The sequence below is a fragment of the Cynoglossus semilaevis genome, chromosome 17 (genome assembly GCF_000523025.1).
Source record: "Cynoglossus semilaevis isolate Cse_v1.0 chromosome 17, Cse_v1.0, whole genome shotgun sequence".
Lineage (NCBI taxonomy): Eukaryota > Metazoa > Chordata > Actinopteri > Pleuronectiformes > Cynoglossidae > Cynoglossus > Cynoglossus semilaevis.
The window spans coordinates 31,567-49,680 of NC_024323.1; the positions used below are offsets into that span (position 1 = coordinate 31,567).

An 18,114-nucleotide genomic window follows, 5' to 3' on the forward strand; every position below is an offset into this window, starting at 1 on the left:
ATATATAGTTTAATTACTTACCTATATGTAGATCCAACAATTTTCTGTTGCACAAAGACTGTATTTTGTATGATATCTCAGTGAATTACAAGACAATGAATTACCTAACCCATTCACCCCTCCCTTTTCTGTTACACTAACTATTTCAGTTTGTTTGTTTGTTTTTTTATCTTCTTTTATCCTTCTTCTTTCCTACTGCCTGGCAGATCCATCTCCAACTTCCCTTCTCCAATTTTTTTCTCCGTCACCCCCACCAGATAGGCCTTTAATTCGTCCTGTGCGAGACCTCACCACGGTCTCACACACTCTCTGCACCACCCTCACATAATTTTCTGCCACATCTAGATTCCCCCATGTTTTATTTTATGCCAACACCAATGAAAAATACAACTCCATCTGACTTCTGAAACATTTCACATCTTTTCAGGCAGGAAACCTATTTACTGCTCACTTATATAAACCTCACTCAAAAAACGTTTAACGATCACACCATATATGGCTGAAGACTTACTGGTACACCAGGTGGTCCAGGTGGCCCTCTTGACCCAACAAGACCCCGTGGACCCTAGAGATAAAGCACAGCAAACAGTGATCAGGTCATTTTAACACTGGACGAATTGAGATGACAATAGTAGGAGACTTAGATATGCTCTGGTGCTAATTGCTAACCACTTTGTGCTATGAGAGATCATCAGATATACTGTTAAAAATTGTCACTAAATTATTCTGAAAAAGTTTTTTTTTTTATCTGTTACAAGTAATATGTCTTTATTTTGTCAGAAATAACAAACAAAACAACTAAATGTTCTTCCACTTGGTGGCAGCAGATGGCTTAAGAGTCCGTGCAGCCTTTGACAGACTTTGCCACCTGGAGAAAACATTGTGACCCAGATGAAGGGAGCAGCACAGAGGTCACCAACTATATTTGTCGGAGGGCAAGGACGTTCGTGGACAAACACCTTGGGGACCAAATACAAATAATGTTACAGCCAGGTTAGCTCAAGACAATTCAATTGAGCCATCTTTGCCTTGAAATTTCTTTGACTGTTTGGCGTGTGGGGAAAAGCTTTCCAAGAGTACCATGGTTCTCGGAAAACTCGAACGCCATCTTCAAACTAAAACAGTGAGTTGATGTTCGACTGTGTCTTTTTTCAATTCCTGCGAGGATATAAGCATTGTATCCAATTAAACAGGCTCAGGTTCCACATTAGCAAGTAAATTATGAGTAAAGTGAAAGTTGGTGAGGCGCTTTGGCCCAGAGGCAATGTCTCTGGGAGTCGCGGACTCACCACCTCGCGGACTCACCACCCGCAGGAAGGTTCAGGGGGATTGGTACAGTGCAATGTGATTTGGGTGGCGGTCATAGAGACTGCTGACCCCGCAACCCGGTAACGGATAAGCGGATGAAGATGGATGGATGGATGAAAGTAGGTCATTACATTTCATCAGGTATATTTTTGGGATATTTGTTTGGTGATGCGCATCAAGATTTTTCTAATGCGAAATACGTGCTGTGGTTCAAAAAAAAAAGTTGGGAAACACTGCTATAGTATATGTGTGTGCTAGTGCTGTAAGTGCACAGATTGCGCTAGCCTGCACTTGTGTCGTGCGCTGTGTTTTATGTCAGCCTCCCTGTTTGTAGGCCAGCCAAGCCACCTGTTTCAGTGCTGCATCTGTGATCTCCTGGGAAGTGATTGATATGGAAATATAATTATTCAGGCCAGGATTTCTCTGAATCTCTCGCTCTGCACGGCTCTCTTATCTAGTTCTGACTGCGTTTCTAGGACTGTCTCCTCACTGTCTTCCCTCTGTCAAAATTGACTCCTCACTTCTACATTGTGATGTACGATACGATTGTCTCTTCCCACTATGGGTGACTCATTTGGGGTGTATGGGTGTGTGTGTGTGTGTGTGTGTTTGTTTTTTTAACTAAATAAGGGGATGTAGACAAAAAGCAAACTTCTGTTTTGAATCTGACATTTGCATTCCTTCATACCATCTTTTCAGAAGTTTAACTTTTCACAGCAGACAACTGATTTTTGTTTGTTTGTTTGTTTGTTTTTTTAACCAGGCACTACACTTAAATGCACATATGATTTTTAAACCTATAACACTACTTTTGCATTTGTCAGCGATGTTTGGGTCAAATGTCATTTTCTGGGGCAGAATTCCTGGTTTTCTTCAGAATATTTCATGTGTAGCATCAAGTTAGAGGGAAAAAGAGTACCATGGTAACTTGGGATATTTGAAAATAAAATTAAAAAAAATCTGTTCTATTGTGTTGTGTGCTTGTACTCACAGGTTCACCTGGTTGTCCTCTCGGCCCCAATGGTCCCTCAGGTCCCTGAAATAAGAAAATAAGGCTTTAGCACATGTATTGAATCGGCAGGCCTTTTAAAGGCAAACCATTTTATACTGCAGAATAAATAAAAATGGACAAATAGCTACGTTTTTCTACTGGTCGTATTGGATGACAGCAGGTGATTCTGCCCATGTGTTCAAATGTGTAAGAATTTGATACATTTTTACTTTTCTACCCATCAATGTTTCATACAGATTATGCTACACAAGAATACACAGGAAAAATTAACAAAACACAATGAAATGGGTTTTTTTTTTCAAAGTGTTTTTTTTTTTCAAAGTACTTTTTCCATTTCCGTTGCTCTATAGAAACTGCACTCATTTAGAAGAAATCAAAGTGGTTTATTCTATTACTCAAGGCAGACCTTGTTTTTTTTTTTTTTTACAAATTGCAAATACAACAAAGGCAGAAAATTACTTTTTGAATGTTCTGTCTCTCTACAATATTCTCAGGGAGATTTTCTGGTGAAATTTATTATTAATTAATTATTTTAAAGATTTCTATTTGCTTATTTTATCAATTTCTATGTATTTTGTGTATATATATACATATATATGTATGTATGTACATACATATATGTATATATATAATTATATATATGTATATATGTATATATATATAATTATATATATATATACATATGTATATATATAATTATATATATGTATATATATACATACGTATGTGTATATATATATACATAGACATACATATTAGGATTGCTGATCGATGGGCTGACTGATCAATCCGCACCAATTTTCCTGTGCTCTGCACTGAGAGTCAGCTGACTGACAGGCCCGCCCACCCAGGCCGTGTCGGCACGCGTCTACACAACAACAACACTCTCCGGAAGCACGCTCCAGCAGGCATGTCGTCAATGTGGAAGGGAGCTCTAAGCCTTTCACATTGTTTTGTTTTGACCCCGCGACGGATCAGACAGATGCCTCGGTGCTTCGTAAGAATTTTATTTTGGTTAATACCGAAGGCAACTCACTCACTCTGAACATTTTAATCCCAGCTCCTCTAACCCCTTTCTCATCTCTCTTTCTCTCCGCTCTCTCTCTCTCTCACAGACACACCCTTCCCATACCTGTAAATAGTTAACACCTTCATTAGAACATTCACAGAATATCTTGAATGTCTCACTATTTTTTTCATTTGTCATGATTCGTGCTGCTATATTTTTTTAGTTGTACAGTGGAACCCTGATTGTCGAACGGCTCCCTTTTTGAACAATTCAGTTCATGAACAAAATTTTTTACCAAAAGCTGCCCAAATTGTCGTACCATAACTCAGTTGCAGAACAAGCCAACAATATCACGCGGGCGGCAAGCGATCACTAAGTGACTGAGAGTGTGGCGTCAGTCTTCCGTCACCCCGCACTCGGGACATACACGCTAAGAACTGTTGTCTGATTTTGCCGGTATTTCTTCCGTTGTGCTATTTCTTATCTTTTTCTTATTCCATAAATCACCGTGGGACCCAAAAAAGCTAGTGAAAGTGGAAAGGTGGAAAGAAAAATAGTGAGAACAATGGTAGAAGTGAAGAAATAGATTATACGAAACCATGAGAATGGCGCTCGTGTTTCAGATCTAACTTTACGGTATGGCTTAGCAAAGTCGTCGATTTGTACCATCGTTAAGAACAAGGAAGCAATAAAAGAAGCTGAAGTTGCCAAAGAAGTGACTGTGATTACCAAGCAAATATCTCAGACATTAGAAGAAGTGGAAAATTTGGATCAATGAAAGCAGTTGGCCGACGACAGTATTATAGAGAAACCTTTCGAAAAACCGAGGTTCCACTGCATTTAGATTATTTTAATGTGTTTTCTGGACTTGTTGTTGTTTCCCTATTTTTACGTAATGTGCACTTACCTTCTCTCCTGGATCTCCCAGGAGGCCATGGGGACCTGGCTTTCCCCTGTCCCCCTACATGAAAAAAGTATTAGCTCCAAGCCAAGTGTTATTTGTGACTCATAGACAAATAGCACAGAAATAGTTACTCGCTTTCATAAACTGCAGAATCTACCACAACTGTTCACTTTATTTTATGCAAACATCTGTTTAATGATTTTTTTTTTTTTTTTTTGTGAAGCAACACTGCAGCATTAGCGATAGACTTGAGATTTAACTCACTCTGTGGCCCTTGTTTCCTGGTAGTCCTGGCAGACCATCAAAACCCCTGTCACCCTGTGAAGTTGTGGAGAAGCATTAAAAATTGAAACATGACAACAAATAAACACATGCACTAGGGTAATGTGTAAATATGGGGAAAACCTGAATTTCAAATATTGCTATTGTAGAAACTCCCATGACGTACAGCATGTCTCCTATAGAAGGAGTAATAGGTTTAGCTGGAGCAGCTAAAACGCTGCTCTGAAAGATAAACACTCAGCTCTTCTGTCAGATCGACATCAGGTGAGTCTGATTTATTAACTGAGCTCTTGCAGCCGTTAGCTACGGGGTTCGCTCACATGCAGCATTGGAGGCTGTTGGACCTGATGGACCTGCATTTGTCAGCAACTTTGCTGCACAAAATGTGATACAGCTGTTTTGTGGAATTATGGATAAAACAAACAGCACAAATGCGAGGTATGTCACGGCATCATTGATGTTAAAATATGAAACAAACAAAATCCAAACTGAACTGTCTAGAAGCTTCCACCAGAGGTCAGTAGTGATTTGAGTACTCACGACTCACAAGTAGCTCAAATGCTATCAAGTGGTTTTGGAAAATGCAATAGAAACCAATTTTTTTTCCTCTCTTTTAGCTTAGAATGAGTTGTTTTCAGCAGTATTTTTCATGGAAAATATAAATCACAATTAAAACGTACAACTAAGTGTTTTTTTTTAAATACTGACTTCCATGTAAGAACACAAGTGCAATAATGTAGGCTGGGGTGAAGGCTCGGGATCCTGTCTTAGTTCTGCTACTTTGTTTTTGTTTTACATTACAACTAGGGATGCACCGATCCACATTTTTTCACTTCCGATCCGATCCCGATACTTGGATTTGGATATCGGCCGATACCGATACTATTCCGACACTATTGCTTTATTATTGATATGCAACTGTATTGTTTTGAAATTGAACATTTGTGCAAAGTAAACATCTTACAACAGTAACAATTATAATGTTCTTTAACAGTCGTTAGAAAACAATAATTGGAGCATTAATAATTGTAGCATAAATATATAATAAAAAGGGGCGTGGTCTGTCCATGTATCGCGCGTCCAGGACGAGCGTGCGTTTCATTGTTTTTATTTTCGCTGTCAGCACTGCTATCCTCAGCCAACAGGAGTCTTCAAACGGTCACTGCTGGAATAAAGTCTGCTACAGTGGAGGTCGCTGAGCTGAGTACGAGTACGTACTTCATCTGTCGGGAGGTTACCTTGCTTTTGGAACGACAGAAGTGACTTTACGTCTTTCTGTCCCATGGCGCATTCACGTCCTCTTTGATGAGGCGCTTTTTATGTTTCATTAAGTTAGTGGTATTGTATGAAGAGACGGTTACACCTCTCCAAATTTCAACTCTGCAGTGTGGTTTTCGGTCGTTTCTAAAGTAAAATATTTAGACACAGCGGACGTATTTCTTTGCAGCCTGCTATCTGGCTGCGTGCCTCGCAATTTTGTAGAGCCACGTTCTGTTCAGGAAACTGATTCCACAGTTTACAGTCATCTAACAGACCCAACGAGACTGGAGCTCAGACATGGATCGTAGATCGGAATTCTTTGCAGGTTGGCTCGGATCGTTCCGATCCACTAATTACGTTGGGATCGGCTGCCTATACCGATACTGGATCGGATCGGCCCCATCCCTATTCACAAGCTCCGCTTCCTCTGTTTCTTTGTGTGTATCACCGGCTTAATTACTGGAAAGGAAATGCGAGGGTTGTAGCTTTCAAACATTCCAGCCTACCTTGGCACCAGTTTCTCCTGGAGCTCCACGACCTCCATCGCCTCCAGCACGACCCTGCCAGACAGGAAAAAAAACAAAACAATGCAGGTACTGATTTGAGTCACATTATTTCTAATAGGATGCTTCTTAAATGACGGTCACCCTCACCCTTTTTCCTGCTTTCCCATCAAGTCCTTTTGGCCCTGGAATCCCACGTGGTCCCTGATTAAAAAGAAAGGTGTTAAAAAGGAATTCAAACTGAAATAAACAGAGAATATATAATAGAGCTTCATATTAAAATGGAAATGATCCTACTGGATGACCGTTCTCCCCTTGGTCGCCTTTCAGCCCAGTAGGACCTGGAACACCCTGGAGAAATAAAAAGACAGGGACAGGGTCAACAAACAAGACATCTACACCTAAACGAAGCAATCCAAAAGAATGTTAAAGAAAGAAACTTTGGTATTTAAACTTGAATCACACGTATCAAACTAAGGCCCGGGGCCCAAATCTGGCCCGCAGTGTATTTATATTGGGCCCTCGAGATCATATCAAATGTGTACAGCACATACTTTTTTGTTGTTGTTGGTGTGTGAAAAAAATATTTACATTAAAAAGGAACTCAAAAGGCGTGTGTGTGTGTGTGTGTGTGTGTGGAGTATAGAGCACACCTGAAGTTTTATCTATATCTATAAGCTGCCAATATCCAAACTAGCGTGTTCTTCTTTGCAATGACTTCCCCTGTCTGTCTTGTTTTTGCACTTCCTGCTAAAAAAAAAAAAAATCCATAGAAAAGCCGTATCTTTGTATAAGCCGCATGGTTCAAAGCGTGGGAAAAAAGTAGCGGCTTAAGGTCCGGAAAATAAGGTACATTAAAAAGGAACTCGAAAGGCTACAGATAAAGAGACATAATAAGAAACAAATATCACTGATGTGTGTCTTATTCCAAATGTTCAATGTCTGTGCTTGCATTATTAAAATTTAAGACTAAAATTGTAAGAGGTGTATGTTCAGTTTTGGGTAAAGACAGCAGTGACTCACCGCTGGGCCTGGCCGACCGGTGAGACCCAGTGGACCTGGAGGTCCCTTCATGGAGAACTAGGGAAAAAAAACAACAACACAAAAAATGTTCCCTTTATGCAGCAAAAGTTTTTTTTTTAAGGTAAGGTAAGAAAGGCTGTCTTTGTATGAGGGAAAACAGTGACATATGAATGGATGACGTCACACCAGTACCTACCTGAGCCTGCTGCAGTATAGCCTGTGCCTGTGCCTCCTGTGGAGACACCACTGGTCCTTTCTGGGAATCACCTCTGTACTGGAACTGAAGGGTAAACACAGCCAGGAAGGTTAGGTTAGGTTTCTGTCACACAGCTCCATCTTGTGGTCATGCCATTGAATCACACCACCTTGGGTCAGTGGTGGCTTTTTGTGTCTCCTTAATGCATTTGTTCCCATCCTTTGGCTTGTGACCCTACATTGTCGTCACAAATTCCCGGCAACCCCAGAGACTTTTTTATTTAAAGAATTACTTTTTTATCATGTTTGTTGTGAAGATTTGAAAAGTGAAAGTATTTCAGTGCTTGTCTTTTGCGTATTATTTTCTCTTTCAACTCACCACATTTTATATAATATCAAAAATAAACATACACAATAACCATGTGGAATACCTTCATAACAGATACTGTTGTGTACAAATTACTTATATTATGTACACACATATAAGCATATATATTTATATATTTTAACACATTTGTATTATATTTATTTTTATCTATATTTATGGGTTATATTTATGATATATTTTAATATATAATTTGACCTTTATTTATATTCAGGAAAATGAAAGAATACAGCCCTTTAAAACTGTGTAGTGTTTTCATTATAATTTTTTAAAATAGTAATAAATCTAATGTATAATTCATTAAAAAATATTTTCATTAATTTTTAATCAGTTCCCAGACTTTTCAAAGGACCCTGTTTATATTCCAGGCGATGTCACATGAGGTGATGACCCCCAAGGTTGAAAAAACACTGCCTTAATGAGTGTGATTATAATGTGTGTTGTGCTTGCATTCATACTCACTGGTAACATCAGCAGGGTTCCCGGGGGACCTGGAATGCCATCAGCACCAGCGAGACCAGGACGACCCGGAGGACCCTGGGAAGGAAGGACAAACGGTCACTGTCGCTGTAGTGTTGGATGATGTGGACAAAATGGATTCATCTACAGGATGATTATGTAGTACCGTACACATTTAAACACTTGTATTCCCACTAAAAAAAATATAATAGCAATACTTTTTAGTGTAAGATGACTTTTCTAGTATATATTCCTGGTGGGAATGGGGTTTTCCATCTATTTTTGCTTGGGATCTCCAACCCACAGGGAAATACTGAGTATGACATAAGAAAACAGGCTGAGACAGACAACTAATATTCAATTTTGATTTGCAATATTTTTGTCAAAACTGATTGTAGTCCTTAAGTTAAAAATAATAGAAATCTGGTCTTTTCCTGATTTTGTGTATTTTGGGAATAAGGGTTAGTGATGAGTTGTCAATTAATTTATTACATTAGTAGAATTAAATAAAACCAATGAGTGTGATCTTCCAAGATAGATCATTTCTCTGAATATTTTTTACGCATGTCATTGAATTAAATAGCACGTTTTCATCTTTGTGTTTTTTGAGAATTCAAAACCACAATCGCTGAGTCAGCATCCTTTCCTTAAGTTTAACAGGTCCACTTTTTTCCTACCACGACACATCATGAGACAGTGTTAGGGATTCTAGGACTCATATCTGGGCTTAGATCATGTGACATATGTACGTACCATTTCACCAGGATCACCTGTGGGTCCTGGAGGTCCTGTTGGTCCTACTTGACCATCGAGTCCCTGTGAAGGACAATTTCGTATTATTACTTCATTCTCAAAATTCGCTAAAGTTTTCATTATGTCACTCAAATTTTAGCAAAAAGTAACACTTGGAAAAAACACAGTAAACTTTATATGGACATTTGCCTTGCTGACATAAATTCCAGGTATTAGACATAAGTAGGTTTTCACATTTTCTGGAGGTTGTCTATCGTGAACGGATGGTTCTGCATCCTCAGTGTACTGTAAATACACCATTAACATTTCCTGCCCAAATATTCCTGAAAATACAGTTGATGTAAATAAAATAAAATAAATAAACTATTCAAACTGTTGAAGGAAAATGTAACAATCTCTTTGACTGTAATCTAGAGCTGTGCCACGAACCTCTTAAATGTTAAACGATTAAATGACTTTTTTTTTCCACCAACCGGCCTTTAAGGTGTGGCAGATAAATACTAGTACTAGTTTAGTACATTTTATTTTGTATAGTACTATACTAAATAAAATGATACGATTTAGTGATAATGTATTGTGTTACTGCACAGAGCAGACATTTGCAAGCATCTTGACATACAGTATATCAAGTGTCATAGACGAATGCAGCAGAGAGAATCCGGTAATTTTTCAAAATAAAAACATAAAACGGAATTATGTAAGTTATGCATTCTTTCTGTGTGGCCCGGTACCAATTAACCCATGGACCGGTGTTTATCCACAGCCCGCGTTTGGGGAATACTGGTTTATAGTTCATTTCTTTATTGTCATCTGAATCACTTAGAATTCAAAACAACTAAGAATAACTTGCTGGAATAACACAACATAATGTACCTAAACTGTACTGTACTGTTCAATACAGGATATAATTAGCTACGCAGACGTCGAATGTGCATTTTTACCATTTCCGTCGTGATAACGAATAAACCGAGAGATAGTTCAGGGCTACAGCCTGTTCCATATTTTTATTTAATAAAACCTGCGAGTCCACATACTCGTGACGAAAACGGGCGCGAAGACTGTTTACGGCAAGTCCCGTCGTGCAAAGCGCGTGTTGTTGTTCATACTGAACGAATCACTCGCGAACGGCACTTCACTACTTGCAAGCTTATCGTACACTTGTGATACGAAAGCGTTACCTTGGACAGTTTACACTGCCCCTCGGTTCCATTTGTTTTACTGAAGTACTTCCACACCGAACTATTTTTTTTTTACTGCTCCTGTAATCATCGTGTCACCTGTTTGTTTCTTTTTCTACAGCGGCATCTAACTTGCCCGTCATACAGCGTATCAATGCCATACCGCCCCCGTGCGGAAGTCGCCACCATAACAAGGAAATGTTTTTTTGACATTAACTATTTTATCATTTATGATTGAACATTATTCGAATATTGGACAATCATTGCCCATCCTTAGTTTACACAGACTGGATTTAGAGCTGCAGTATAAATTTGTAAAATAATGACACATTTTTGCTTTTATTTAAAAAATCTAATTTTTAATATATAGTATTAAATGACTAGTATGTGTCAGTACGTGTTTTATTGGGTTTAAAAAAAACAACATAATATGATCACTGTCTCTAGGCAGAATACAACTACAGGCAATGGTCTTGCAAAGGAATTTGGTCATTTGGAACTGAAGAAACATTTTTTGTTGAGATAACTTTTTGTCTTACCTGTGGTCCCTGCGGACCAGGTGGTCCTTCTGCCAGCATCCCCTAAAAACAAGCACATTCAGAATGGGCTTTGTATCAGAAGTATATCTGCTAATTGATTATCAATCCAGTATCCATTAAGAATCTTCAGCCACTCACCGGTTCAACAATAGCTTGCTCTCCCTTCTGGCCTTTCTCCCCTCTTGCGGTAGCCTGAGGCGGACATACAAGTAGGGCAGCATTATTGCTAGTAAATGTGCAAAAGGAGCTGAAAGGAACTATCCAGCACCAGCTCAGAGGTTTAGATTTACCTCTCCACCCCACGTCTCTGCTCTCTCTCGCTCCGCGAAGCCAAATGCATCATCGTATATTTCTTCGCCCTCGTAATCTAACTCTGTATCGTTCTTGTAATCCGTGTACTCCAAAATCTGTGAAATAGAAATATCTCAATGGCATGTTTAGTGGACAACAATTGAACTGTTCTGCTGATTAAAAAAAAAACAAAAAGACATTTACCTCATAATCTGTAATATTAGGACCAACAGTGACAGTAGAAGAAGAAAGATCATCGTATAGAAAGTCGTCGCTGTACACTTCAATCTCCGGCGTTTTCACTGGCTGGGGCTGCTGAAAGCCAATAAAGGATATTAATGAGCCAGAAATAAGGGTAAAATGCATGTAAAATCAAAAATCTTCTTTTTTGATTTCAGTTGTTTGTTTGTTTTTTATAATGTTAGCAAAAATGATGGTCAGAAAATATGAAAAGAAACAGATTCTGAGAACAATGTTTCTTGATGTTAAAGGTTTCAATTAGTTGGATTTTTTAATATCTTTAATATTTTATTTAAAAGTCCAGTGTGAGGTCATCTCTAGATACAAACTAATATAAATATAAAAATGATAATCCCTAGGCAAAATATAGAAAAAAACGTTAAAATATAATAATTTCTTACTGACCAAACAATGAGTCGATTTAAATCCAAATATATACGCCAAAGAAATGAAAACAATCCAAGTATTAAGCAAGTTAGCAAAATCAAGAAACCTTTTTTTTCCCGTCTCATAATGGCACCCGTCAAACAAGATGCGCTAGCTCAACTATTTTTATATGCTGCATTTTTTTAAACGCCATTTATATTCATAAAAGTATAAAACTTTTTTTTAAAAAATTACTAGACATTTTAGATGACCCCGTTTAAATTCCGGGCGACCTCACATGGTGTCGCGACCCCATCGTTGAAACAAAACACACTGCCTTAGGCTTTATGAAAATAGAGGGGTGAGTGGAGGAGTCGTTCATTTTGACATTATTTTTCTTTTTTACACACTGGACCTTTAAACAATTGAGACCACCAAAAAAATCGCTGTACACCATGCATACAGTTAATTATGAATGCATGTATTAAATTGTTTTTGTGTGGAAAAAAACACAACATGTAGTGGAAGATTAAATATTAGGCTGGTTAGTGTCGCCGTTGGAAAGTGACTGGGGAGAGACAGAGGAAGAAAAGTTTATTAATCCTTGGGTGCTCACTGTTGTTATGTGGTATTAGGGGGTGTGGTTATTAGAACTGCAAACATCAGGAGTGGGGGAGTGGGGAGGCAGGGGGATAGTTCTTATCTACAGGTGTCTACCTCCTCAGTAACCATTGATTCAGGCATCTCTGTGGGCACCACACTGAGGGTCTGGAAGGTAGTCCTGTCATAGATTTCAGTAGGGAGGACAGACCACTGGTCTTGCTGGACTTCGGGGAGCTCCGTGGGCTTCGCGGGGTGTAGCGATTCCTCAGACTGAAACGCAGACGACGACGTGACCAACGGGAGGAAGCCCACCTCGAGATCCTCCTTCACTTCCTCTTCGTGTTTCTTCCTCCTGGATCCTTTCTTCTTGCCCTTGCCCTTGCCTTTGCCTTTGGATCCCCTGTGTCCTTTCTTCTTGTTTTTTTTCTCTTTCCTATCCTTTTTGGAGAGGTCCTTTTCTATTAACGGCTGGTCACTTTGCATCATAGCATGAGAATTGGGTAGGGTGGTCTTTTTTTTTTTTTTTTTTTAAAGTCAGGGACATGAGGACAAACCAGCGAGGGTTGAAGAAGAACAAACACAATAACATGGCTGTGAATAAAAATACAACTCAGGACAGACTGAAACAGGAACACTGACAATTTGTATAGTCCAAATTTGGAAAATATATAGAATAGAGCAGGGGTGTCAAAAATACGGCCTGCGGGCCAAAAATGACCCGCAGATTGTATTGATCCCCAACCCCCGGTCCGCGGACCAGTACCAGTCCATAGATCATTTGGTACTGGGCCGCAGTGGGACACAGTGAAAAAAAATGTACTTAATTTTTACTTACTTTATTTAAATACAATTTGGCAATTTTAAAATATTAGACTCTGATACAAACAGAATAGAGTCTAAAAAAAAGTACCTTGGTACCGGTCTGTAGTAATGGGTGGCACTGGCTGACCAGTCCTTGGAACAGGAAAGGTCAGGGACCGCTGGTATAGATGTAACTACTCCATAACAGACTAAAAGTTGTTTCTGCAATTGGTTATTATTCATTCAAGCTACAAATATTGTTCATTACTGTGTAATTTAAAAAAAACCTTTTCATTTCTTAGGTTAAGAAACTCTAGCTTAAGAAAATGCTTTTTAAGCTCCCGCGGGCCACACAAAATGGTTTGGCGTGCCACATTTGGCCCCCGGGCCTTGAGTTTGACTCATGTGCGCTAAGGGGTTCAATCTGGTCCGCTTGATGAATTTTAAAAAAAGTAAAAAAAAAACACTAATAATAAGGTAAATGTGTGTCAGGGTTGGCTTAAATACAGCACAAAAAGCTAAAATACAAAAAATTTACAAAAAATAATATGCCAGATCAAAAATACCAATGACATAAACCTAAATAAATGCTACACAAGAAAAAAAGAATAATAATAATAGCATCTTTGTTAAATTGCAAATTAAAAAAAGAAGCAAGAAAATACTTGCTGTTCCAAACATCAATATTTCAGATTTCACTAAAATCACAGAAAAACTGTCAAACAATAATAAAACGAAGACAAACGAAACGGAGTTCTGGAGTTCGTATTTTACCAGGGCAGGTCACAAAGTACCCATCAACCCCAGTTGGTCACTAGAACCCTTTTGTATTTACAGTACCATGAGCCGATATTTCAGGTTGGTTTCTTAAATTAAAGGAATCCACTTTCCAATCAGATAATGTCGCAGTCAACACGGGTCAAAATCAAAGAATATTTTCAACAAGCGGTGGTTTGTGACAGTACTAACCTTGTCGAGGTCCAACATCAGGCTGCTGTAGGGCAGAGCAGAGTCACAGTCTGGTAAGTAGTTTTCGCAGTACTTATCAGCGTCCTCTGCATCATCGGAGATTAAAAGTTGTTGAATTTCTCCCTGAAATAGATGAAAAGAGAACGTTAATTCATGAATTGTGTAGGCAGTATTTGATAAGCAGCTAACAGCAACCGGCTAACAAGTTGGAAAGATTGCATCATTAGGCCTGGGACAATAAATCAATAAATCAATTAATCGCACGATAAATGAAATCAAAGTCGATAATTCTGCTGGCCTCGATATATTGCCTCCAAACTGGCTGGATAACATGAGGGTTCACTCTGTCCATCGGTTTCAGCGCGTTTGTTCCATAGTTGGAATGGACGGAGTGAACCCTCTTGTCAGTCGTCCACTCTTTGTTTTGGGAAGCGGGGCCACTAGAATATAAACAGAAGGCAGCAACGTGGACAAGAATTTATTCTTAAGTGGTGGCGACAAAAAAAGGCAACACAACAAAATGAAAAAAAAAAAAAAAAAAAAAACTGCACCACAAGATGCAGAGACTTCGTTCCGACAGTCAACACTCACTGAGGCATTTGGTCGATAAAGTCAATACAAACGCAACGGCGCAAAATAATGTGCGCACACAGAATAAATGTAGTTCGCTTCAGCGTCAAAACCCCACAACTGCTAACAGTTGTTGGGTTGTGTTACTCCTAATAATATATATTTTTCTTTTTAGGGGCCTCACTCAGTGGCATGTTTGTTATGAGGGGCGTTCAGGTACCATAGAAAATAAGAGGGGCGTTCGGGTACCATCGGAAACTTGTGAAATTTCATAAGGAATACTTATGAACTTAATGTTCTCAAAATAATGCTGACAACAGTATTGTTTATTGCCAATAATCGGTGGGACAATATATCGTCCAAAGTTGTTATCGTTATTGAAACGAACGTTAGTGATCCCTCTCCTATCGGAGTACTGTAGTTGCATTCCAAGTGCGAAATGAGAAAAATCGCAAAGATTTACGTATATATTTACCTTTTACGAACGTGCCCCACACTGTTATCAACCCTTCCTAGACTATATTACCCTTTCTCACACAATTATATGCACAGTAGAGTTGTAGAATGGCGACGCGAGAGAGTGGCCGACAGACAAAGGGAGATGTTGAGAGATGCTACGATGCATGAGCCAATCAGCGTGAGGAACAGAAGGGCATGCTCAATTAACCAATAGTACACCGAGTACGCATTGTATTAGCCAATATGCTAGTATGCTAGTATGCTGTGTACGTTCTCGTCCAGGTAAACAAAGCTACCAGCATTCGTTCGCAAATGCGCTTATCTCAATTCCCAAACGAAGCTAAAACTTTCGTTTGTATAATTATTTTATAATTTCAAATTTAAATTTTGCGAGATCGGATTTTTTAAAAAAAAATCCGCGATGTACTGACAGAGCGAAAGGAGAACCGCGATATAGAGAGGGAACACTGTATTGTGTTAGCAGACCATATGATTGAGAAGGAGCCGAGCGGACTAAGTTACTAAGGTCCACCCACTCAAACGCTGCGTCAGACTGACAGCAAGTCTCACCCCACTTGCCGAGTCATGCTTTTCATGTGAATGGAGAGGCACATCAGACGTTTGCATCAAACAAAGTGTTTACAACACAGAGTAACAAATGAGTTCAACTGTGACTGCGCTCAAAATGAAAAACACATGGACACCACCAGACATCAGTTGCCCCTAGGGGAGAAAATATGCATGACGGGAAGCAGACCGTGATGTTTATACTGTATAATCTATGTGTCGGATCTCTGTGCTAATTTCATGGTGTTGCAACGTGTTAAAATATGCCGCTCCATTGAGCAAGTCGACAAGTCGTGATTTCAACGGCAAAGGAAAAAAACAAAAACCCTCGATGACCTGAAGTTTTCAAACAACTGAAAACCGGGCTCGTCGTTATCTAAGGAATCTGTATGTTGGAGACCCATTCAACAGCCAGACGGGTGGTAGTTTGTTGTTTGTTTTACAGCAAATCTAAAGGCAACCCAAAATTTCTAAGGACAATCTGGAAGCAATAAAGACATTAGTGGCTTGACCACAGCGCTTGTGCTCCCACGCCGAGCTCCCACGCTGGGAGAACTGGGCCGGAACAGCAACCTTCTCCTGGAGAACTTGAGCCTGGGAACAGAGGAGCCCGGAGGTCAGACTGTGTCTCCTCTCCTCCCCCTGTACCAGCCTCACCCAGCGTCATCAGACTGATGACTAAATTTAAACTCATTCATATAAAATGTATTACCAAAGGCCATAAGGAATCATTTCGTTTTGGGGTTTTTTTTTGTTTTTTTTTGCATTAGACAATGACCTTTCAAAACCTGGCAGCCAATGATAAACAGTTTAATATTTTTTAATTGACAATAAACCACTAAATAATAAAATAAATTAACAATAAAATCTTGCAGCCACTGATAAACAGTTTAATATTTTTTAATTGTAACTAGATTAGATAATAATCAAATGATTGTTATGAATAATTAACAGACATTTCGTTTTTACGTCCATGCTTAAATTTTATAATTAAAAATTGGTTACAAAAGTAAATGTGCGGATTCCTATTTGAAAAAAATAACGCGCGGAAAATCTATCTAACGATCTTTACGATTTCTGACGTTTTCTTGGCAGTCGCTCAAATGTCCTCTGGGCGACTCTCTCGTTTTTTATATAGTTTAAGTCGCTGAGGAATATATTAATAGAATATTAATATTATTCTTCTCTATGCCAGTTAGTGACCCTTTGAAAGAATTAAAAAAAAAAAAACAACGTGTACGTCATACTTGTTTGTTGTGTTTAGTTGATACGTTAGTTCATGGATTACAACAGGAAAGCTTGTGACCATTTTCTATTTATTGTTTGCTAATGCTAGGCGTGTAATTCTACATCAGTCTAAATTGTGTGGGTTGTGAGTCCAGGTCCATATTCGTGTGAATTAAGATAAATGACATCTAAAAGTCATGCATAACGCCTAAAATGCTTTTATCATTTTCTACACCATCTATTGGGGAAACATGGGAATTGCAATAAAAATGATATAATTTGGAAAAGTTTAGTGGACCACATTAAAAAGCTGAATGGGCCGCATCCGGCCCCCGGGCCTTAGTTTGCCCATGCCTGGTTTAGTCAATGATTTTATAAAAGAAGAAGAACTTATTGATACTTAAAAAGCACCTATCGTGAACATTTTGAGGAAAAGCTATCATAAGAACATCTACAGCCTGGCTGCCCAATAACTGGATTGCAAACGCAATACTGGTAGACCGTCGACAAATAAAATAAAAATATTAAATTCATTCAATTTATCAAATTCTATTTGTTCGATCAAATCTAAAAGTTTTAAAGGGATAAAATACACAGAAGCAAGATGGTGCTATGCTACGGCTACATAGCTTTCGGTGAATACAAAGTTCGCAGCCCACAAATGACAACAAACCACGTAATAGATACAGGGTTGTTGTTATGACCGCAAAGACATGAAGCAAAACCACCAGAGTGGTTGGATGGTTAGCTTAGCCAGGCTAAACCACAGAAAACATTAACATCTGTAAGTGGTTTTTATAGAATACAATTTCCACACAATTTACGCCACACAATGAAGCAAAAGAGCTTTGACACATCATTAGTCATCTGTCAGTGATGAACCTGATTTGGAAATAATGGAAATTTCTACAATTAATAGAAGGTAAAAAATGAGTCTATATTTTACATGCAAAAACGTTTTTAAATTAATTTCACATCCATAGCTATGTTTTATTTTTTAAAGCTGTTGACATATGTTATCTCTGACAACATATGTTATTTAACGCTAACCCAAATGTACAGTATCTTTCCCTGTTGTTTGTCTAAAATGTGAGGAAACACACCAGAACAACTATCAAAAGATGAAAAAGTTTCGAGGGAGACGAAATGTCAGAATATCCAAAGTAAGATTTAGAAGAATATCCAAAGTAAGAACAAGAGCCTGTCATCTT

The 18,114-nt window shown here is 38.6% G+C and overlaps 1 protein-coding gene across 1 annotated transcript in view; it reads right to left on the minus strand.

Annotated features, from left to right (window-relative positions):
• col5a3a (collagen, type V, alpha 3a) overlaps positions 1-18,114 on the minus strand; it is a 64,953-nt gene that overhangs the window by 28,176 nt on the left and 18,663 nt on the right. Inside the window, 17 exon segments of the mRNA XM_017040210.2 lie at positions 512-565; positions 2,300-2,344; positions 4,237-4,290; positions 4,498-4,551; positions 6,282-6,335; positions 6,429-6,482; positions 6,576-6,629; positions 7,302-7,358; positions 7,498-7,581; positions 8,344-8,418; positions 9,094-9,156; positions 10,811-10,852; positions 10,949-11,002; positions 11,101-11,217; positions 11,306-11,416; positions 12,425-12,820; positions 14,081-14,203. Coding sequence (XP_016895699.1) covers positions 512-565; positions 2,300-2,344; positions 4,237-4,290; positions 4,498-4,551; positions 6,282-6,335; positions 6,429-6,482; positions 6,576-6,629; positions 7,302-7,358; positions 7,498-7,581; positions 8,344-8,418; positions 9,094-9,156; positions 10,811-10,852; positions 10,949-11,002; positions 11,101-11,217; positions 11,306-11,416; positions 12,425-12,820; positions 14,081-14,203 — 1,491 coding nt within the window.